The sequence below is a fragment of the Melozone crissalis genome, unplaced genomic scaffold (assembly GCF_028551555.1).
Source record: "Melozone crissalis strain CALT ecotype California unplaced genomic scaffold, PUWL_Pcris_2 ptg000027l_1, whole genome shotgun sequence".
NCBI lineage: Eukaryota > Metazoa > Chordata > Aves > Passeriformes > Passerellidae > Melozone > Melozone crissalis.
In genome coordinates this window covers 76,698,968-76,723,200 of record NW_026535805.1, presented here as the reverse complement: position 1 = coordinate 76,723,200, position 24,233 = coordinate 76,698,968, and the positions used below count along the sequence as shown (strand labels likewise).

Below are 24,233 nucleotides of genomic sequence, written 5' to 3'. Positions count from 1 at the left end.
AATGGTACATCAAAAATAAAATTATAGACAAGGTGTTCATTCTTATTTGAAAACTGACATGAAAACAATTTCTATTCTCACAATGCAACATCTTCCCATAATTTTTTCCCATTCATAGCTGTGATCTGGGCTGCAGTAAAAAAATGCCAACACATTATATAATTTCTTAACATCAAGGGACAACCTCAGGGATTATGTGCCTTCTTTAATGCGTTTTCCAGAAAGGATATATTTTTGAAACTTGCTAATAAGAATTATTAAGATCTTTAAGATCTGCAGAGGTTGATCAATGTATCACTAATATAAGTATTTTAATTTTTTTTAGTACAAAGAGGGCCCTTCATGGGAACAAAGATCAACTGCTTGTGTTGGTTTTGAAACCCTTTTTGTCTGGCCAAATCATTTTTTTCCCTGTGTCTTCTTCTTTTAGAAGTCTCTCTGTGCAGTCAGCACTAGGGAATTCAACAGATTACTGCAAAACCACAGCAAATGTAAAAATGAAGGGCAGCACTATTATATCCTTTCCTTTGCTCTATTTTTGCCCACTATTGCACAAAGAATTCAGCAGAGATGCACTACTACAATATTTAGCCTCCATAAATCAGGAACATTGGGTATTTTTTTCAGTTTGGCTATCCATGGTATCAGAAATGCAAAGCAGTTGCTCTCTGAGCAGGGGGATTGTGGAACAAAGACTGTCTTCATTATGCTCCTCTCTGCAAACACGGAATCACGAAAATCACAGAGGCACAGAATGGGCAAGTTTCAAAGGGATCACAGTGGGTCATGTGGTCCAACCTCCTGCTCAAACAGGCTCATCCTAGAGTGTATGGCACAAAATTGTATCCAGATGTTTCTTGAATATGTCCAGTGAGAGAGACTCCACACCCTCTCTGGGAAATCTGTTCCAGTGCTCAGTCATTCACAAGAAGTTCTTCCTCCTATTCAGATGGAACTTCCTGTACAGCAGTTTGTGCCCACTGCCTCTTGTCCTGTTGTTTGGTACCACTGAGCAGAGCCTGGAAACCTCCTCTTGGCACCTTCCCTTCAGGTACTGACAGAGTTTGATGAGGTCCCCTCCCAGTCCTCTCTCCTCGAGGCTGAACAGGCTCAGCTCCCTCAGCCTGTCAGGGCTCCACGCTGATCCCAAGCAAGCAGCAGCCCCTTCCCACCTGCTTGTTTGTATCCTCAGCTTTTGCCAAAATGAAAGGAAATGTGTATGCAATTTAATTCTGCTTTCAAACAATCTGCTCAGTTGTATATGAAATATTCAGGAACTGAAATTTGTTTGTATTTGCATTGAATTTGTATTTTTCCAGAATTTCTTTCGCTTGCCTTTACAACAGCTTTCCTAGAAGTGTCACCAGTAGCCCCTACCACCTCCTTAGAGCCATTTCCCTGAGAATTCCTGGAAATAAGTTTTCTTCTTTGCTGGCCTCCAACAGTAAACACTAGTTTATAAGCTGCCCAAACATCTTAAGTATTTTCTTCATATTCTGCATGGCCCGTTGAAAGTTCTTTTTGCTTCAAAATGTAGTCAAAAATCTGACACATGTCAAAAGGGGGGGAAAGAAGTGTTGACCAGCTTTGGGGATTATGGGGATTTTTAAATGAAACATAAATGCTCATCAGCACTTATCTCAAGTACACAGATGGTCACAACTCATACTTTGCAATTCTGCAGGGAGCACACAATCTAGAGCTTACCCTACAGATCTGTGACCAGAATTTTGTCATTAAAAATGTATTGACTACAAATAAGCTCAGGTTTTTCATTGAATGTTTAAATATTTTAGGCCACCAGATAATCAAATAGTGCCATGTCTATGAGGATTGATATCAAATAAAGAACACCAAAAAATCAAGGCATCCTTGGCAGACATTTGGTGTATTTTGTGAAGAAATAAAAAATTATTTAAAATGTATGTTTTAAAAAAAAGGTTTATTTAAAGAAAGAAAGGAATCTTTTAAATGAAGACATGGGCATCTAGTTAAATTTGTCATAGAGACAATGCCAGAAACAGACAGATGCAAGATCAATGCAAGATATCATTATTTTTAAATACAATTCAGAAAACCTTTTAATCACTTCTCCAAATTTCTACTTCTTCTTTTTCTGCCTGACACATGCCTTTCTTTATTGAACATGAAACTGCAAAACATGTTTTTCATACTCAAGTCTGAACACTTAGAAAAAAAGCATGAAGAATTAATAGCTTTGATTCTCCTTCCTCAGTTCAACCCAGAATTATTCTCTTGCAGACTAAAAGACATGCGGATGCAGTCAGGACCACTCTTTGAAATGCCATTTGTTTGTATTTCATTTCACTGATAATGAGCCAGGCAGTCTAAGGAGCTGTGTAATTTCCATTTGTGGGCACTACAATTTGCCATGCAGCTTCCAGTGCAGATTCAGTGATCAGGAAGCCAGCCTACACTTCTAGCTTCACTTCTGTGACAGATGTCTTGCATGATGAGAAACACAGCTCCAGCTTTCCCAGTTATGTCAAAAGGCTTTGCTCCAGGTCCTATGGCAAAAGCCATTTCTACTTATCAGGACAGTTGAGATACCGTGGAAAAAAGGATCACCACAGTCCACTTTTTCCTCCTCAGTTAGTAACTCTCCAGGCCCACTGTTGCTCTCTCCCAAATCACTCTTATGACCCTCTGCAGGTAAAGCTCCATCACTGTGGTCAGAGCTTGTGCGAACACAGATGAGCTCCCCAGGAGGGAGGAGCCCTCTCCTGCAGTCCCAGAAGGATGGCACTCAGCAGACTCCACACCCTGCTTCCTCAAGCGAGCTGTTTGCTCATGTCAGTGCAGCCACAGCGCTCACAGCACACCAGCACTCAGAGCCTGGGTAGCTCTAGGCACTCTCTGCAGTTCGAGCAGCTCCTCAGGTGGAAAGTCTCTCTCCCTGCAGCAGCCATCCACCAGACATTCCCCAAAAGACAGCAATTAATCCTCACGTTCGATCTCATTTTCCTCACCAAAAGCCTTGCAGACTGAATTTCCTAAAAGTTATTCATACCTCAGACAGAGGAGGCATCTCCTGCTTTCATCCCCCCACTTCTAGCCACCACAGCCCAAATACCTATTAAACTATTCTCATTCTAACTGATTTTTGATATCTGGCATTTCCAGATTATTGAGTAAAGAACACAAATACAATTCAAATATGTCAGTCCCAAAATGCCTTTCAAAAAATGAATGGACACATACGTTTTCAGTAGTTTTATTGAAAAATGCCTCTTTCATTTCAGAAATAAATAATATAAGGCAGTGAAATTCACAATTTGCAGTTAAAATATAAAAGCAGCAATTCTATATTCATAGTCTTGCAAACAATTTCCAACTGCTTTTGGTAACTAAGAAACATTGTATTCTGAAAAAAATCCATACTAAATATACAACATAAACATGCAATTCCATCTCTGCAGGATTGACTGCAATTTGGCATAAATGTAACTGTGTCTACAAACAAGGAGATTTCAGGCATTATTAAACTGTATCCAGTTGATACAATGATTTCAGCTACTTAATGTTTGTGGTGTTTAGAGGAGATGTATAAGAGCAGTATATGCTCCACAGATTGTAATTCAGAATAGAAGAAAATTACAATGATACTGGAAGGAGAGGGAAATTTTTGGTTCTTTTTAACTAGATATTGCAGACCTGTGATCTGACTGAACTGAAAACATGCATTTGAAAAAGAAGAAAAATGTAGAGCTAAAGCAGACAGTCCTTAGAAAATTTGCAACAGCTCTGTGGTTATTTTTGTTTGGTTTTTTGGTTTTCTTTTTTTTTAATGTATTTGTTTTTACATTATTTTAATGAAAAGGCAGCACTGGGATAACTGAATGCACACCTTAATCTGTATGCAACCACTATAAGCAACAGTATTTTACAAGCATTTCCAGAGCAACATGAAGTGTTTGGGTACACACATTGCTATCCCCACATAAGCAAGATACAAAAAGGGGTGCGTCTGATATGAAAAGGCCAGAAAGCCACATTGCAAAAGGATTGATGCACTCTCCCTGTGTGTATCTGCAAATGCAAGCACAGCAAAAGAACAAACAAAAAAAACCCACCAACCAAAAAAACCCAAATCAAGACACACAGATCTTTTACAGTTTTGTTTTTGCATTTCTTGACAGTGATCTTTTCCAGCGCATGTGCTCAGGGTACTCTGGTGAATGCATTTCAACTCCATAGTCCTCATACTCGTCCTCTCTCCTTTCTGACTCCATAGGTACTATAAAGGGTTCACCTTCAGGCTGATAGGGTCCACTTTCAGGCACGTATGGTTCTGGTTGAAAATAGTTGTCCGATTGAACATAATAGTTATCGCATGTCTTTGAATCCACATATGCAATGAACGTTAGTCTGGCTACATAATGTTAGTTCAACCTTATTTTCATATAATAAATATATAAATAATTAGTTCACTGGGGGTATTTCTCAGTTTTGTTCATGAATGCTTTTTTGGCAGTAAAATAATAAAAGGCTTTAAATTCATCTTGAAAGCCTTTGTATTTATAATACACAAAACAGTGCAGAAAGAGTCATAAATTAGGCAAGGGACAAATCATGGTAAAGCTATTTTAAAAAACCAAACAAAACCAAGAAAATCAAATAAAATTACTATTTTACAGCTACTTCAGTAAATCTAAGCATTGGGCTTTATTTTAAACTGCATAATTAATAGAAGACATGGAGCAGGTAAGGTGAAGAGATGGGTTTGGTGTATGCTAATTTTCTGTGAGAATGGGAAAGTAAGTGTAGACATAACTATCACCAGCGGCAATATACAGTACATGTCATTTTGTCGTGCTGTTCCTCGTAACAAACCGAGTTACAGCTGGTGCTTCAGGAACACCAAAAACTACAGCAAAACAGAAGAAAAATTATTATAAAACTTTGGTATTTATAACTGCAGTTACAGATCCAACAAGATTACACATAAAAAAAGGTATATGCTCCAATTCAGACATGTTGGTAACAAGCAACAGACAGGTAGGTTTCATAAGTTGTCAAAGATGTTATTCTGGCATACAGCAAGCAGCAGCAGGCTTTTATGCAAAAGTATCACATAGAGTTGTTAACAGATTTTAGTGGATACAGTCCCATACAAATCATCTACAAGCCACAATTAGTTTACTATTTACATAAGTTATTTCTCATTTTCCAGGTTAAATCTGTCTCTCTTCTAATGGCATTACCTTCGCTGGTTAGTAGTTTTACAAGCCTCCTTCGCCACTGAGGTTTTTGGTGGTCTAGGTCTTTTTTTAAAAAGAAAGACTGTCTATTTTATTATTGAAATGCAATGGGCTTAATGAATTGATGTAACTGTCCTTTATCTCATTCATGAGTTGTGTTAGTAAAAGTATCTCCCCGTTCTATGAGGTCAACATGGTTCAAGAACCATATCCGTGGTGAAATATCCATACGGACTCATTTTCTAATAAGCACGTGCGCAAACATCTCAGAAACAGGATTTTCATGTATTCAAACTGTAAGCAGCACTGGCGACTTAGAAAATGTGTTAGCCGAAACCTGAAACAGGTCAAAGATGATGTTAGTCTTTTAAAAAGTCCATCTGATGTGCAAAAACATACTTTCATCCAACTAAATACATAACAGTTAAGTCTTAGGCATATATTTATATATGTATACAAAGCTGCTTGCTAGAAAGAACACTGCTGAATCACACGCACAATTTTCTTTATTTTTCACTTAAATAAGAATTTTTTTGTGAGATCTGCACAACGACCTGGCTCTTTAACCAGTATCACTGGGTCTGCAAGTGTGTACATATATATATATATTTTCTTTTCTTCTTCTTTTCATGGATACATGCACAATTACACTAACAGCAAACCACATCCAATAGTAGTATCACATACACTAATTTTGAGATCTGGCAAGGCATACATATTAATTTGTTAACAATACTGTGGTCCTGCAGGATCCCCATGTTAAAATATATTAGAATCTTTCCAGTCAAAAATTGGTGGTCACTGTGACCCCTCATTTTGGTTCCAGAAGCAGCCTACTGCTTTGAGCAAAGTCACAAAGTGGAAGGCTTATATGACTCAGGGCTAATCAGAGACTCCATGGCATTTAACTTGGTAGATATTGTAGGACAGTGGTGCTTTTCAGTTGTCTGCACTGTTATTAGCAAATGGATTTCCTTTGTGGAAATTTTTTATTTCAGGTATCAATTTTCTATAAATCCTGACATGGCTCAAAAAGAGACACATGGAAACTGCCAACCACAGCATTCCTTTTATTTTTTCAAGAGAAACATGGAGAATTCAACCTTGTTCTGAAGACGATTGGAAGGGGTGGTGATAGAGGGGGAAAAAAGAAGAGAAGAAATTGGTCACTTAAATCCTATGAGCAACACCACCAGCTAGTAACCATCTAAATTAAATAAAATAAAAAAAAAAAACAAGACTACAATATTTACTCAGTACTTCCTATTTGGAACAAATCATGCATAACATCAAGCAATCCTAGAGCAAAGTGTAAATGGCTGCTCATATATTTGAACATTACAATGAGGCAGGCCTGCTCACTGACCCATCTCCTCCTGACTCATCATGTTCCGATTAGCAGGACTGTCTCATGTAAAGCAGCTCAATATGAACAGCCACACCTATGAAGGCTATTTAGGGCAAGGTTCAGGTTAAGTTGTTCATAACCTACCTGGGAATCCTTGGCCATTGTAAGGGATGCTAGCACACTGGGATGAATCACAGTATCCTGGTGGCCCTGGGGGACCCCGAATGCCCGCATTTCCAGGACGGCCTGGGGGCCCTGGTGGTCCTCGTGATCCTGTGGAGCCTGGTGGACCAGTTCTAGATTCTCCTTGTGGACCTAATTTTAGAATTGAGAGGTTGGGAGGTTGTTTTTTTTTTTACGAGACATCTTGATAAAATAGCTAACAATACTTCTGTTTAGACTACACAGCCCAGGCTGTCTTCGGTGAGAAAGCACTCGCACTCTGTTGCAGTATGGGGGTCAACAGAAAAAAATACAAAAGAAATCTAGAAATGTGACTCATCATGAGTTGCCTCCCTGTGTGTGGCTTATTTAAGTATTTATTCTTAGAAGCTAATTTAGGAAGGTTTGAGCCAAGTAAGAAATGTCAACGTATTCTCTGGTTAATTTCCCCTTTGTGTAAGATATGATCATCTCAAGGGAAACTACTAGATTAGACAAGCACACTGGATTTCTATTAAAATATAGGAGTACATCAATTATACTGCCCAGTAGCCCCAGGAAAGATGAGGTAATGTTGTTTTTGGAAGAAATCTTATTATGGTTAGCAGAAAAGTAAAGCTTCAAATAACTGGGGCTACAATTTGCTGCAAGCCTATTATGATTCCTGTAATGAAAAGCCATTTTAGCCTAGTAAACTATAAGCAGAAACAAATGATGCAGCTGATTTATGCTAAGGCGTAAACAGAATTTCATAACATGAAAACCAAAACTAATGATCAAATAATATGTCTCTATTGTCCAGTAACTCTGCATTTGGGAGTATTTTGTAGTCCAGCAAGTAAAAGAAAAAAACCTACATACTACAAAAGAATCGTCTGATAAGACTTATGAAAAATATCTGTCAAATATCTGGACAATGCATTTTCATGAAACACATTTTCGCATTAACAAGCATGCCAGATGACTAAATTAAAAGATGAAGATAAACACCTATTAGCCATGTCCAAAAATCTTTCTAAATTGCTATTTTTGTGGTGATTTCCTACAAATTTATTACAGTAAACGCTAATATATGTCAAAAACTCGAAGTGGGCAAAGGGTGTTCATTCATTATATCAAGTCTAGTTCTCTATGAAGAAATATTTGCTTTTCTCCTACTTTTCTGTAATCTGATAAAAAAAATTTACCAGGTGGTCCTGGCAAACCTCGTGGTCCTTGGGATCCAGTCCCTCTTTCACCTTTCTCTCCAGGGATTCCTACAGAATAACACAAAGGCAATGAAAATCAAAGAAAGGAAACCACATCAACAGATATTTCTTCACACACTCTCACTGATATTAATATTTACTTTCCATGATTTAATACAACAAGAGTGGTTAAAATGGATGTTCTGCAGATGTTCAAATGTGAATTTGCAAAAATAATTTGGATATAAATATTGTAACCCAAGAATAAAAGAGGATGTAGATGTAACATGGCATGAATAAACTCTCTCAAACATAGAAAAGTTTTGAGATACTGAAGCACCACAGAATCTTCTTATTTTAAACTAGAATCAGAAAGACCTTTTCCGTCTTGCATACTTCTGCTATAAAGGATGGTTTACACTCTCTTAGGAACAGTTATAATCAAAAACATTTAAGAAATTCTTCTGAATTCCTTGATTTATTCCTAGCCTTTTTAAAAGAGTGTATAAAATATATCCTAGAAAACATAGCACAGAGTCTATGCTATAGTAGAGTAGTGGAAATAAGCAAAAGCCACAAAAGAGTAGATTACAGACACCCCATGTGATTGCAGTGATCCAAGATAGATGTAAAGTAGGTTTACCCGTATGTTTGCTTTCAGTTCAGTTGCTTCCCTCCCTCAGAATATTGTAAAGAGCTAAGAGTGTTGATCTAATTCTTTAAAGTCCTGCATTTATATTTGTTAATAACTCATTTTCTCTCTTAATCAGTGTTCTACTTTGCAAAGAGTTGTCTTACTCCAAACAGCCTTTCAAGATGTAGCTCTATAGTGCCAAAACAGATCTGAGAACATTTGCTCTCCTGAGATTTTATGTGGAAGTCTCAGACAGCAGCCAAAATGTTATACCAATTTGTATTTCATGAAACCTGAGCAAGAGAGAGACAGGAAAGCACTGATCTAGTTAACCTTGTTCTTCAGTACCCCAGTGTTCCTCAGGCAATCCAACTGGCCTAGCAGAGCTTCCTAGTCTGACATGGTAAAAGGAGCAGACTGCTCCTCTGGCAACCTCTGCACTATGTCCACAGCACCGCTGCCTTGGAATTTATTCACCTCTTTCACCAGGTGGTCCTTGAACCCCAGGAGGTCCTGGGAATCCTGGTCTTCCTCCAGGTCCAGGTTCTCCTCTTGTCCCAGCAGCTCCTGGGGGACCAGGTGGACCTGGTGGCCCTGGCTGGTTTCGGTTTGAATAATAATCATTCGGGATTTGATTCAGCATTTGATTGAACCGGCTCATTTGACCTTCAAAAGAAAATATAAATGTGAAATGAGTGAAAATCTTTTATCAGAGTGGGAAGGAATAAAATATTATCTCTCTTGATTAAATCCTATTCTTGTTTCTATTCAATAAATTAGTACAGATTAATTAGAAAGACTTAAGATGGGTGTCCGATAAGAAAGCTGAACATAAATGGAGGAGGGAGGGGGTCAGGGAGGAAAGGTAAGGGAGCTTATGGAAGCCAATGGCATTAAAACAATTATCACAGAACTATTAAAATCAAGAAAGAGGCAATTTTTTACAATACTCTTGCCCTTGGAGTTCTATTCAGAGGTTGTTTTCACTCTGAAGAACAGAAAGTATTTGCTCCACTTCTAAAGCTGTAGTATCACATTTCTCTGTACTTTCAGACCTCTGCAGCTACCACAGGCAATATAAATTATTCATGTTTAGAGTTAGCAGCACAATCCATGAAGTAAGTTTCTTAAGCCTGCAGGATGCACAGGCTTGCACTTATACACCTTCTGCATATGGTCAAATTTAATTTCCAAAAAAGGGGTTTGTGAACAAACGCAACACCATTTTGAAGCTATGCAGGAAGGAAGCATAATGGAAAGACACATCTGATTAGTATAATGTGTCAGTCCTAGCATAACACTGAAGAAAGAGATCAGCTGAACACGAGAAAAATAAGGCAGGGATGCACTAAGAAATGTTAAAAGATCTTGGACATGACATCCTTTTCATAAACCTGACACATTCACACATGTACTTTATTTCTTCTGTGATGGCTAACTATTAGAAATGTTTTTATAAGCAGCCATCACAGACATTTCAAAGGACACACTGACGTATTGTCCTCCTTCCTGTACACAAGCACTCTTAATGATCCAAAAGGGATACCTGTTTTCCTCTGTCAGCACTTAACATTGTAATAGATACAATATTAAAAACCAGTTTGCCTTTGTCTTCTTGGCAGGTCTACTGATAGCAAAAGCACTGATTCAAGATCAGAGAGAAAGCCTCTGTAGAGAGCAACTTCATGGGCTGCAGAGCTGCACTATGTGGCAGTAGAGGACTGAAATCAAATTTGAAGTCATTTTCCAAATACACACTGTTTGTATTTGCACAGCACCACTGATTCTGTGCACAGTGTTTAACCAGCACTCATCTGTCTTCCCCGGCTGGCAAAGTACCTGCAGTAAGCATCCTTTTTCTCACTGAAGATCCTTTTTCTTCTCTTGAAGATATGTTTAATGAGAAAATATATGCTGATTTTATTGCAAAGATGAAGTAATTTTGGAACAAAATTACAATGGAAACTTCAGCAGAATGTTTAAATTGCATGTGTATTTCCAAAGGTCACAGATTAGTTCCAACTCAGTTTATTCTGTTATTCTGTGATTATCAAGCTAGCCTCTGGATCTAGCAAAAAATTGCTGCTACATTTTTTCCACCAAAACATTTGCATTGGACAGCTATCAGCTTGTCAAGATCTTGCTGTCCTCTGTCAATATCTGTCACTTCAAATTTAAACTATTGTTTTATCTTTTTAAGAAAGTAGTTAATTACTTGTATGGGATAGAAAGCAAGTAACAATGTTTACCATTTATCAGTTGTTCACAAACTTGTCTTGCAACTGCTCGCATCATGTTCTGGGAAGCAATATCACCCTAAATAATCAAATCCAAAACAAGTGTTTCATTAGCACTTTTTACTTTTAAACACATAATGTTTAATTTTAAAATTATGAGAAGAATTGACTTTTAAGCAGACTTACTCTGTCACCTTTCTCTCCCTTCATTCCAGGTGCACCCTAAAATAAATAAGTAAAAATTAAGCAGCTGAAGGACTATGTTATTTCGCCCCAACTATAAGTTTGAGATGTGTAATTCTAGAAAAAGTTTTGACTCCTTCAAGAAGAAATATCTGGTTCTCCTTGAACTTCTCATTTCAGAGATGCTAAAACAGGTGCCAGAAAAGAGTGGAGAAATTATGATATTTTGTCTGTCATGAAACACACTAATATATGCAGAAGAAAATGATCTGAAGGAAAAATTCAAACTAGGACCAAAATATGGGTGTATTCTGACACTTGGATCACACTGTCAATTTCAAAGTTGAATTTCTAGCATCATATTTGTGTAAATGATCAATGGTCTTATATGAGTTCTATATGACTGTTTAATTTTAAGTTTTGTATGTTTAATTTTAAGACAACTTATTACAAAAGGTATGTTAGGAAGAATAACATATGTCAAGAAAAGGTAGTTGTCTTCTTGAATCCATATAAAAAGTATTCTAAGTGAAATAAAGTTATGACAAGATGACACATAACATTGAGAGAGTGCTTATTCAATTTATAATGACAGCTTCCCTCTTAATTCTCAACCATTTCTAGTGTTTAAAATGTCTCATAGAAGTCTTAGTTTGAGCTCCTTTATAATAAATTACATTTGTCAGTCTAGCAGCACTTCCCATTTGCCTTTGAATAGTTTAGTGGTTGTGGTGTTTTCAGTTTTCAAGAGTGCTATGAAAGAAGCAAACCAGAACGACTGATTCTAATTTTTATGTGTGTGTGTGTGTGTGTGTGTGTGTGTGTGTGTGTGTGAAAAACACTGGGAATAATGATAGGGCTTGCATGAGTTCACGTGGATTTTGATTTCTAGCCTAAGTTGCTACTTGAACATAAGGCATATTTGAAAGGTAAAAGATCTGTTTGCTCATCTGCTGCTCTGCATAGTAACACACACATCCTGAGTGTTACTGCTTTTTGCAGTGTAGTATTTCTTTAAGGAATCTATTTCTCACCATTAACAAAGCAAAGGCCAAGTGTGGGCTGCAGCTGTTTCTCATAACATTCCTACAGTACCCACAATTAATTTCAACAACACAGAACTCCAAATCATTCCACTGAGGTCACAGCAGACACCTCTCGAATGTGGTGACACTGTTTCACACACTTCTGTCTAGGCCTTGGGCAGACAAACACCCTTGGGGTATGTCAGGGTGTGAGCTTAGTGTGGTCCCTGAGCTTCTCTGCTGCAGAGCTGCACACACCTACCTCATGACACGCCACAGAAAATATGAGACAGCTCATCCATCACTGAGTTAAGTAGTTGTCGTACGGTACATTTGCATCACGAATAACAGATCGTTCTTGCGAAATTAATTGTACAGACTCAAATGAAAGATTTAGAATGGTGACACCATAAATGTGCCATTGGAATAAATTATGCTACCAATGAGGCAGCTGCTAATATGGATAAAATATACCCATGAAGCTGATGAATATCCTTTCCCTTCTGTCCTTTGGTTTTCATCTATATTTTTCTTACTCTGTGAAGTCCATGGGGAAATGTTTGTCTTTTAGTTTTAGCTTATTACAGCCATATGCTGAAACAGACTATGGACTTGTAAATGCCATACCATAAAAAAATGGTAACAAGTAAAACCATCAGGAAAATATGACATTTCTGTCTGTCATTCTCCAATAATTAGCATTGTGGTAAATGATGATGTACTGAAATTCTAAAAAAACCTTAATTTGATTCCCAAATAAATAGACATTAATATCTCATTCATAAACTATTGCATGTACCTGAAATATTCATTGAACAGAACTGTAGGTTTTTAATTGCACTAGTCCATTACAGAAAAATATGTGTGGGGGGGGGTTAGATGGTAAAGAAACTACTAATGCTTCTCTTTCTGTTTGAAACTTTCCAATTTTTCTATTTCCTACAAGTGTACTCATTTGAAATTATCTGCTGTGTATGTATTTATAACACATTCTTGTTTTATTCTCATTCTTTCTGTGGCTTTCACAGTAAGACCTTCTACCAAAGCAAATCATAAAGTACATCTTTTGTGTATTCACAAGGTAGGAGAGAGGGAGAGGGATGAGGCGAGGCAAGGCAAGGCAACAAAGTCCCCCAACAAGGAAAATGCTAATGCCATGTACGGCCAATTCTGAAATACATTGAAATAAAATGAATCTCATTCCTCAATTTGTGACATTGCAAGCACACACTGATTCAGCCTTGTGGCTGGAAGTCTAGAGCCTATTTGGAACTACCTTTAAAATTGGAAGATTAGAGACTGACTGGCCATCTTAACAGTAAAGTACATTTTCCACCTGGATATTTTAGAATCAAATTTTCAAAAAAATAATTACAACTTCAGTTACTGCGTTACTATTTGCATCTTCCTCCCTCTTGACTATATGCCTCTTAAATTTCTTTTATTAGACAAAAAAGTGCAGTTTAGCCTACTGCTTGACAGCATTTTGAGAAACAGCAGCTGCTGCTGGCATTCTGGTTTTTTGCTGTCCTGCAGTGAGGGAGTCACTTGGGGTCAGTGCAAGGAGAAGCTGGTTCTTGCTGCATGTGGGATTTTTTCTGAGCTGTGGGATGAAGGCTGGGGCCACAGCATAGTTCTACTGCTGAAGAGGACAAAACAAAGGAAGTTTTGCTATTTTTACTTTTAAAGATAATGCGCTCAATTGTTTTTCCCAAAAGAATGTTTGCCTCCCTTAAGAACTACCAGCTCATTGCTCCCAAAGCAGTGCCTTTTTGAGACTTCATCTAGGACATCTGCATAGATGGATGCAAGAGCAGGGAACACATGGCAGCAGAGAATGCAAAATTCTCAAAACCTGCATGTAACTCATAACAGACTTGGGCTACTCTCGAAAGCTTTTCACAGTTTATCTGGTCCTGGAGGCATCAGTTCAATAGCACCTTACTTATTAAATTTAAATGCCTTGCATTTTTTCTCAGGAACTGTCTAAATCAACAAAATCAGACCCTGTTGTCAGAAGGTCTGTTTTATAAACAGGACAGTTCTACCTTAACACAACTTAGTCTGTGTACCCATCATTACTGTTTTCATTCTCACACCTATAAAACAAGAACTGGAACTTTTCCTCTCTAATAGTCCAGTATCTTTTATTTCCCATTATATTTATTCATAGAAAACATATCCATTGTTTCTTGAACCAATATCCTCTTCTAGTTTACTGAGTCTTTCTTACTGTTGATGGTTGTTACCTTATGATATGTGTCTGAACCACTATGGAATTCCCACTTTCTGACCAGACAGACAGCAGATATTTTAGTCTCCTCTAGGATAGTCTGCATACAGTTCTCAATAAATTACCAACTTGTTTGTGTTCTTACAGTTCCTTTTTCTGTCATTTTGTTGCTACACTGGAAAAAACAACTAAGTTTCTCTTGGAGGCACTTGTAAGCAGACCAAAAAGCCAAATTTCCTACTTCCACGAAAATTCAGTTAGCACTTCTAGGATTTACTTGTTCTAGTATAAGTACACAGTGAGGTAGAGAAATGTTTACAGTGTGGTCTGCCTCAACTTAGCACATTAGTGGTACTAAATACATCAGGAAGGAGCTCCAGCTGACCACATTCACAGGGAGTAACTTCAGAACACCAAGGCTGCTCATAATTTGCAGGTAACTGTATACCTTTTACCTGGAATGCAATATAACCCTTGGCTTGCAGGGGTCTTTCTCCTCACTTTCATTTAATAGTACTACCAATACAAATTGATCAGGGAGAAGAAAATCTGGCAGGATCTGGTGAAAAATTATTTATTCCTTGTATTTACTAGAGGCAAAGTGAAGCCTCATTATCTTTCTCTTCAGGCAGAATTATGATTCATGACAGTGCAAGTTGCATTTGGCTGTCAGGCTGCACCTTTGGCAGCTGTAATACTGCAAACAAAGGAAGGCCTTGAAATTCTGTCCACCAGGAATCTGATAAAACATCTGTACAAGATACAAGCCAGAATTCCTGCTGGGATCTGTTCTAGAAACATTAGAAATGGTAAATAGGATGCACAGTGTCCCATTACAGGAAAGTGCAATAACTGCAGGGGAAAACATTTATTTTTAATTGAAAGGAACTCTTAAGAATTAGAGTGCAGGAGAATTTAGACATGGTGCCTGGACAGGAGTTGGCTGCCTTGCTTTGCAAAAGTCTTTAAACTGGACTTGTAGCCAGATTTCCTTCTAAACACATTATTTACCTGAAGAAGATCTTTACTTCTGAACTGGGTACTTACCAGCTATCCATTGTCCCAGGTGAAGGAAAAATCAGATACACCTGACAATTTAAAGCTCCCTTGTGAGCAAAGCACAGCACTTTGTGCTCCAGCCATGTCTATTCAACATGTAACTGAGCACAAATATCCCACTAAAATGTATATCTAAAGGCAGGAAAGCTTCAAGACTTTCCTAAGACACTCCATGTCCTCTACTCCAAGGAGAAATAGAATTTATAGTCTGGCAAACACAGACTGAATTCAACGTGTGTATGAGAAAACAACCCAGCTTCCAAGTACTCCTGGAGCTTCCGCTTCATGGCCATCAAGTTTCCCAGCCTACTACATATTCTTTCAAATTATTCAGCTTTTTTATGTACAACTACAATGAGGCAGGATAGAAAATTCTAGATGACTGTGATACGTTTTCCACAAGTAACAAATGACTTCTCATTTCCCTTGATGTCTTACTCAGGGTATAATTTCTCTGAGATACCATGAATGACTCAATTAAATTTCCCCTGAAACTGTTGGTGGGAGGCAGCACCTCCTGCTCTTTCTCCTTGTTCAGGAAGCACTTTAGAAGTTTGAATAGAACCCACAGAAACCACTCCTAAATAACTGTGAAATAACATTGTAAAAATAATGAAACATTTGCAAAACAGAACTGATTATGTAATATTATCAAAGGTTATCCACCTTCAGCAGTTTATCACTTTTTTACTACACACGCATGCAGTACTGTAAAGACTTTACAATCATTTTGCTGACCTAGTTTTCCATGCTTATGCAGTGTAGGAATGAATATATGTCTTGGCACATAATAGCCTACGATCTTTTTAGTGGAAACCAGAGACCACAATTTCCAGCCCCAACTATTAAACTCAGCAAAATGGCATACTGTAAAAACAAAATTATTTTTAAAAAAAGACTTGTGGGTTTAGGTCAGCTCCACTGTATTAACCACCATCATAAGTGCAAGACAACTATTTCAAGCAGCAGAAGTCTCATGTTCACCAACAGACTGTAATTTTAAATTTGATACTCTAAGTGTATCATTATCTTACTGGTGTCCCACGATCTCCTGGTTTCCCTGGTTTTCCACTTGGGCCAGCAACTCCTGGAACCCCGGGAGCACCCTGCAACAGAAGAGAAGTACAATGAACTGTGGAAATACACAATTACCTAAGCCCTAATAAGAAACATGTTATTGTATTGAGTACAAAGCAATATTGAAACTAGTTCCTATCAGGTTGTTTTCTGTTAGGTACATATCAGGCTTGAAAATTTTTTTATGGAATAAACAGTTTGTTTGTCTTGGAAATGTGTTCTTTTATGTAACACCACAGTTTAACAGGCATTGTGGCACTGAAAGATGCAGAGGGTGAGTATATGTTTTTTGGTATCATTCTTAATGACCAATTCCTAAAACAGTACAAAATAGTTGGGCCTTCTAAGTTCACCTAGCAGATCTGTGATCCATGTTAAAATCCACAACAAGCAGACCAAAAGCCATTCTAGTGATACCAGATAAATACAAAAAAATTAAAATAACAGTATCAGATTATGTGACAAAGGCTCATCTGCACATTCACAAAACAACATGAGGAAGACAATTGTGGGGACGTAGGGCCAGCCCAAATAATATCCTGCCTTAGAGACTGTTCTCTATATATGTAATGCAAATATGTGTTCTGTGTGCATCTGCCTTTTGGAAACGCAGCTTCCAACTTGCTATAGGTTAGACCTGGTGACATGGGGCTGCAGCATATTGCCTATCTTGGGCTGTATGATCCACCATAGGCTTTTCTCTAACAGCCAGCCTCTTTTCTAGCATGGTCCCACAAAACACAGTGAAGCAGCTCTGTAAGGAAAAACTAATCCTCAAATGCTCTTGTCAAGAAAAACTTGTATTAACAGTGTTTGTTTTCACCAGTGTACAAGTAATAAGCCAATTGGTTTCAGGAGACTTAGCTATGCATTTAAAGATCATGCCTAAATAACCAGATAAACTGGTTCCCTTATTTACCCTGGCAGAAATCAGTTTCAAAACCACTGTTATGAACATTTGTGAATATATGCTTTGCCCAGCTCTCTGCTCACCTTCTACCAAGAGCTTTTCAGACCTATTTAGGAGATTGAGCAAAGGATCCATTACATATTTGACAGAAATTGAAAATGTCAATGTGACTCTCTCTTGGCTCAGGTCTCTCAATTCAGAGTATATCAAAGGCAAAATTATATTTACCGCTGGTCCTGGTGGGCCTCTGGGACCTGTGGGACCATCTTTTCCTGTGAAACCCTATTCAAAAACAAAAGTAAGATTAGAGAAAAGTGGTCTTTACAATTATATAATTGTATATATATGATTACTACTGTAATTTCTTTTAAAACCTATCCACAGTACTAGTTAGAAAATAACTATCATAAATCTTGCTGGAGAAGGCAATGGAACACTGAGCTTCAGACACTTTAGATGTTCAGCTGCTGTTGATTAACTAAAAATTAAATCAATGTTTCTTAATATTTTTAAGAAAAGGAATCATTATTCTATCTCAGAGGAGCAAAATCTCTCTTTTTACTCTTCTCTCATTCACAGTTTAGCTGGATCATCAGAGGTTTATACTTAACTGGAGAGCCCCCTCCCTCTCAGATATTCCCCCTGCAAGAATGAAGGCTGAGCAGAAATTTACTGAAGGTTCCCATTTCAGTGATCCAACATTCAGTAATGCACAAGTCAATGTTGATAGTCCATGACCCACCGATCCAACAGTATCCTCTTTGGCAATCACACAGCCATCTATTTTCATTTCCAGCTTGAATTCCCACTAAAGGACAGCTATAAATGCATACATCAGCTATGAATTTTGCCTGTAAAGGCAAATAATTGCTTCAGTCATCTTAAAGGCGATATTCCACTGTGACAACAAAAGAGATTTACCTGACTGCAATTAGAAGAAAGGAATTGCAGCTACTCCACAATGACCTGTGTACATGCCCTTCATTAGGAAGACATTTCAGAGTTCTCCATCCAAAGAAGCTCCTGACAGCCAAAGGTTTAGGGGCAAGCCTGAGCTTCACAATAAGTTTGGCACAGACAGATTCCTAACCAATATGGCATCTCCCAGATGTTGAGATAAGCAGAGTTTCAAAGGGATCCCCAGTAGCAGCAACAATGCGGGGAAGGCAGCAGGGCTGAGTCCCTCAGCAGAGCCCTGCCTGGGGGATATACTGCCTGCCCTAAGGGTGAAGGCAGCTGAGAACCTCGCCAGGGGAGGGAGCAGGGCAATTTTTACAGAACTTATCTGGCTACCAATAGCTGTCTGCGGAGGTTTTCACCCCTGATGTGTTTCCAACCCTGCTACTTTCATCTCTCCAGAAGGGGTGCTGATAAAAGGACTCCTCTTGAAAAAACATTTGAAAATTGAAAGACATATAAAGAACGGGAAAAATCTGACAAAACACAAAAATTACATTATTTGATCTTTTCAGAACATAAACTGAGGAAGCCTTACCCTTTCTCCTGGAGGTCCCACTGGTCCAGGTGGACCAGGTAAACCTGGTGTTCCCTGGAGGGAGAAAGAGTGAGAAATTGTATCCATGACAGAACAAACATCACTGTTATGTCATTCCATATATCTCAAGCATATATGTTCTTCCCTCCTTTCTGTCTAATCTCATTGTACACTAACATGTGGCATTGCTTCCTACAGGACATTACTACTCCCTAAAAGTATATTACTCAGAGTTATAAGGACTAATGAAACAGATAAAGAATAAAAGGTCCTTGGCCCATGACTGACATTTTCTGATATATGAAACTAAGTCCACAACAACACTTGAGCACTCCTCATGTAGTCTTTTTATCATCACTAAATTAAGGGCAATATAGTAACCCAGGAATATTCATTATTCCAGGACATGTGCAGATCAATGACCTTAGATTATTTATAAATTTGGTCAATTAAAAAAGATCCTAATTTTTTTCTCCTCCTTGTATAGTTTACAATACAGAAACCTGCAAGTAACTGAACTTAAATATTGTCTCCTTCTTTCAGGAAGCATACAAATAATGTTCCAAGGCCATTTGAATTCCAAAAGTAGAAAGTAATTAGTAATTGTTAAAGAAGGGCTCAGCAAAGTTCTGCAAACTTTTTTTTAGGAGGACATTTAGCTGCAAGTGGTCAGAAGATGACAGACCTTCCTGGGGAATTAAGTACTCTTCCTAATCAAATGGTGTGTTATTGTGCATTCACAACAGTTGGGATGGGCATTTGACTTGACCAAACACAGCTGGTTTTTTCACATTTGCAGTTTTGAATGGTTTATTATTACCTATATTTCAAATTTCTACGAGTAAGATAACTGTGGCCCAGGGAAGTATGAGAAGAGCCCATGACTCCTAGTGATGTCAAAGACAGCTGTCCAGCAACCAGGTTTCTTCAGGAATAGTGCAAAATGACATCACCTTGTCTAAGGATCAACTTACCGATCGTCCTGGGAGTCCAGGCTGGCCAGCATCCCCTTTCATTCCTTGACGACCCTATAATTTTCACAAATTATTACTGAGTACATCATTCTTCCAGGACACAAGGTGTACAAGCACATAAAGAAGCAATCTGCTGCCTCTCACATCTAGCTTGCTTTCCATATATGCTACAGCACTGTATTATAAATGCACAGTCCAAAACCACGAGCTAAACTAGACAAAACAATATTCATTTTTTACAGTGGCTTGCATGATAATCCAGCATTAACAACTGGTACTAATCAAAAAATTTGTAAACATAGACTGAGAACATGATTCTTAATTGATAGGAAAAACAAAAGTACATGACTCAAAAGTGTTCTAAATTTGTGTTAGCTAATGAGAAGTTTCACAAATGTTGGTGTTTTCATTCTTCAGACTTTTTCAAGTGGATGTGACAAATAAATGGCTTATTTGCATTACGCATGTAAGAGCAATGTTTTTCCTTTCTTGCTATTTGATACCTCTATGTCTTCTTTAATAAATTTTTTAATTTATTAAATTTAAATTAGTGTGTAACGAAAAAAAAATCATGAAAAGAATCTACATAGGGTAACAAAATCATTCTACTTTGTCCTTACAAAACAGGTGTTCCTAATGTCTACCTTAAAGCACATTTTGTTTTCCATTTTCCAAATTCCATTACAGATGGAGCAGGTAACCAATTTTCAAATGAAAAATGACACAGCATGCAATTAGACATCACTTCTTCTTTCCATAGACTTTATATTTTGATCAAAGACTTCATAAAAAAATCTCCTGAATATATTAAAATTCAAGTTAATCCTAAATAGGGAACATCAGAATTATATTGTTGCTTTCAGGGTGATTATTTATTGAAATAAGGCAAAAGCAGCCTTAATACATTCACGAAGAGTTATGCATGCAATCTTCTATAAAAACCAGAACATAGTGAAACTTCATCAGTGTTTATAAGACTTGCTCTGGCTTTGAAGGCATGCACATGAAATCAGAAATAGCATCTTGCTAAAATATGGATGCTGTTGCCAAGAAAACCCCTTGCTACTGATTTTAGCCAGACAACAGAAGTTGAACATAAGTAAGTCTGCGAAAAACTCTTCAAAGTATTACTGCATCCTTAATTTTCCTGCACCACAATTTGATATTTTTAAGTCCTTAAACTGGAATGCCTAGCAACTCTACAGAATGCCATTAAGACTGATAAGAGAGTAGCACAATTTACATTACTGCACTCAGACCTTGTCCCCTCATTAGAATCCTATAAGCGCATGTAACATTCAGGACAGAAAATGCTGTTTTACTAAGAGGCTTGTTTCAGAAAGAGATGTGTTTCACAATGCTACTGCGTTGCAGGGACAAATGAATGCTCTGGCAAAGCTGCCACCCTTTTCCCAAGACCACCATCCCATGGGTAGCTCTGGCTCCCCACACACTGCCTGCTGATGGCACTCAAAAGGGACACTCAGAAGGGGCACTCACCGGTTCACCTGGGATTGACAGCCCGTTGGGACCCTGTGGACCTGGGGGACCTTGAGGGCCTGGAGGACCTGTCTCACCACGAGGACCAGGAGGCCCCTTAAAGCAGGAAATTAAAACAAAATTGTAAATGACAATCCTGTCTGAAATCCATAACTAAAATCCTTTGGATTAGACACTTAAGGTAAGTCAGAAGCCTGGAGACACATTTAATACTTCGGAAGAACAGTGGAAATAGCTGTTCAAGAGGCATACTCTTTCATAAGCTATTCTCTGATTCATGTTGGCAGTCTCAGGCCAATACATGCCCTCTGGGAATGCCAATTAGAAGTATTGCCATGTCCTGTGTACAGATGAGAGAACAATAATGCTGCGGAGTGTGTATTAACACCCTGATGCGCATAATCCCAGTATCCTGATGTGTGATCAATGTACCTACATAGACTGTGATATATAGTCTCAAATAGATAGGCTGCACATAAGTAACATAAAAGCATATTTTCAACTAAATTTTAATCAACATTCTTAGACTAAAACTAAGCATAAAAATTTTCATACAGGTAATCCTGTAGTAACATCATTATAGATGCATTTTGGGGAACATACTTACAGATGATCCAGTCAAACCCCTTTCACCTCTGGGACCTTTAGCGCCGGGGCCACCCTAAATTGAGTATTTGCAAAGAAAATGTATTTCATACACAGAAAGCAAAGGTGCATAATACTTATGTGCATTATGAATTCTCTTTAACAAACTCTTAAGTGAAGCCCCAAAGTTTTGAAGTGTACAGATCATACTGCTAAAAAGAGTAGTAGAATGAAATATGCATCAGGAACTCAGGGAAACCACATCAGCTTCAGCCTTGCCAATTCAGCCCATGAAAAATTATTATTTTGGTTTTTGTCTCTGCAGACATAAACTTCAATTTATATTCATCAAAAACTCTGAAGACCTCTCTAGTAGGCTACCAGGCAACTTAATTGGGCTTTAGATTCTTCATGCAGCACTTTTGATAGTTTCAAAGTATGACTACTGGGCTGGCTATAACTCCCTAATATTCAAAGCAATTGATAGAACTATGTCCATTCCATAAATTAATTAATTAATTAATTAATATCTCTCCTCATAAAAAAATAATTTATTTCCCTGACAGAGTAAAGAATCTTTCCTTGGAGTGAAATCTTGACTCTGTATTTAGGAAAAATATTTTTTCAGTTAATTAAAAATGTCTTGTACATGATGTGCAAAATACACCTGACAATTTAAAGCTCCCCTGTGAACAAAGCACAGCACTTTGTGCTGTGCCAGAGTCTTTCAGCCTCTCAAACAATGAGGAGCTAATCTCAATGATCACACTGGAAATAGAGGAAAAGATCATACAAACAAGTAGATATGGTAGGATCTCATAAAAAGGGATGGATTGCCATGTTGTTAGGGAGATATTGACAGGAACTATGTCTCTGACTGGAATTTGTTTCACAAAGCCACAGACCAACACAAAACTATTTCCATAAATTTAAAAATCAGAACATTTTCTATTGTACATAGTTACAGCTGGTAACTTACAGCTGGTCCAGGAGGTCCTGGAGGTCCCACACTGTCTTGAGTACAGGTACAAGCATTTGGAAGAGCTGGGCACTTTGCTTCATCTCTCTGAAAATTCAATCACAACCTATTACTATCCTTTTAAAGAAATGTACTCAGTGGAAGCATGCTTTTCTGAAACAATAGCAGGAAGATTCTCTATTACCCTGTTTCCTAGTAAAACTCATAGCTAAACTGTGGTTTCCAAATATTTCTAAAGGATCTTTTATATATTTAGCAAATTTTCTCTGTGAGCTATGCATGGCATTAACAATAGAGGCACGAACAAAATGTCATCCTAGTATTTATATGCACTTGACAATCAGCTTGTGCTGACAAAGAATAGTTACTTTTTGAATGCCACACCAAGAACAGATTAAATAAATAAATAAATACATTCCCCATTTATAATATCTAGAATTTGAAACATCACTGAAATACAAATGTAATAGACATTTTTTGGAAAATTTCTAAGGGGCTCAATTCGAGCATTAGAGCTTTACTGTCTCAGACACAAAACTTTATAATAATGTGCAGTTGACTGGCTGCTCTGACACCTGTGAATTAGATGTGTTGTCAGTACAAAGTCTAATAACAGCCTAACAGTAATATTATTAAATTTAGTGTCAATAACATTTTTCTGGATAGCCTCTGGTTCATTCATACTTACCATAGAAGGGAGATCACAGCATCTGTCTCTGCTAGTCCAAACTGGACTGCATACAATGTCAAAATTCTGGATTTCTAACTGTAAAAGAAAGAAATACTCTTGAAAGATACATTAAGTTTGGTGTGTTGTTAAGTATGAAATCTATCAACATTATCATTAAAAAATCACTCCTCCACTTATTTCTAATGATAGAGTATCCACAGTATATGCACTCAATCACTATCAGCTCTCCATATTAAAAGAAAAAAATTCCTGCCCTTGTTTGAATTTACCTGATTGCGGCTTCCAGCTACTACATTTTTGTTCTTGCAGTTCTGCTAGAACAAGAAGCTGTAAAGATTAGACTCTCAAGTCTACTGACTTGACAGTACACATGCTTGGAAGCTTTGGATGATGCAACAATGGTTTCCCAACAATCCCTAATCTCTACCCTCAGAAAATGTCAAGGTCTTGCAAAAATTCATATTTCTTGCTTACTGTTGCTGATCTTCGGTCGCCTTTTAGAAGTTTCCCAAGTATTTCATAGCCATCAGTTGTGATATTGCCAGCTTCCTTAATTGGTTTTTCCATTATTTCACTGCAGTCAATGTAAATCTTAACATTTGATGAAGTAACAACAATATGGACCTGAAAAAAGTTTAATGAAATATTTAGACATGGCACATGGGCACAGTTACTTTAACACCTTAATCGTATTTCACTGATTGGATAGTACTGTTTTAAATTTCACTCCTA

The 24,233-nt window shown here is 37.7% G+C and overlaps 1 protein-coding gene across 3 annotated transcripts in view; it reads right to left on the bottom strand.

Moving 5' to 3' along the window:
* Window positions 1–3,219: 3,219 nt before the first annotated feature.
* COL12A1 (collagen type XII alpha 1 chain) overlaps window positions 3,220–24,233 on the bottom strand; it is a 99,975-nt gene continuing 78,961 nt past the window's right edge. Inside the window, exons 52-66 of one of the 3 annotated variants that reach the window (XM_054280625.1) lie at window positions 23,976–24,125; window positions 23,499–23,576; window positions 22,811–22,897; window positions 21,854–21,907; window positions 21,247–21,342; window positions 19,747–19,800; window positions 18,773–18,826; window positions 17,506–17,559; window positions 16,325–16,396; window positions 10,977–11,012; window positions 10,803–10,869; window positions 9,031–9,219; window positions 7,920–7,988; window positions 6,715–6,885; window positions 3,220–4,312 (exon numbers count right to left, since the gene is read on the bottom strand). In XM_054280625.1, coding sequence (XP_054136600.1) covers window positions 4,131–4,312; window positions 6,715–6,885; window positions 7,920–7,988; window positions 9,031–9,219; window positions 10,803–10,869; window positions 10,977–11,012; window positions 16,325–16,396; window positions 17,506–17,559; window positions 18,773–18,826; window positions 19,747–19,800; window positions 21,247–21,342; window positions 21,854–21,907; window positions 22,811–22,897; window positions 23,499–23,576; window positions 23,976–24,125 — 1,413 coding nt within the window. In that variant the 3' untranslated portion in view covers window positions 3,220–4,130. Of the gene's footprint in view, window positions 4,313–5,296; window positions 5,560–5,916; window positions 6,332–6,714; window positions 6,886–7,919; window positions 7,989–9,030; window positions 9,220–10,802; window positions 10,870–10,976; window positions 11,013–16,324; window positions 16,397–17,505; window positions 17,560–18,772; window positions 18,827–19,746; window positions 19,801–21,246; window positions 21,343–21,853; window positions 21,908–22,810; window positions 22,898–23,498; window positions 23,577–23,975; window positions 24,126–24,233 lie in introns of those variants that run through there. The other 2 variants (XM_054280622.1, XM_054280624.1) reach the window with 2 other exon arrangements.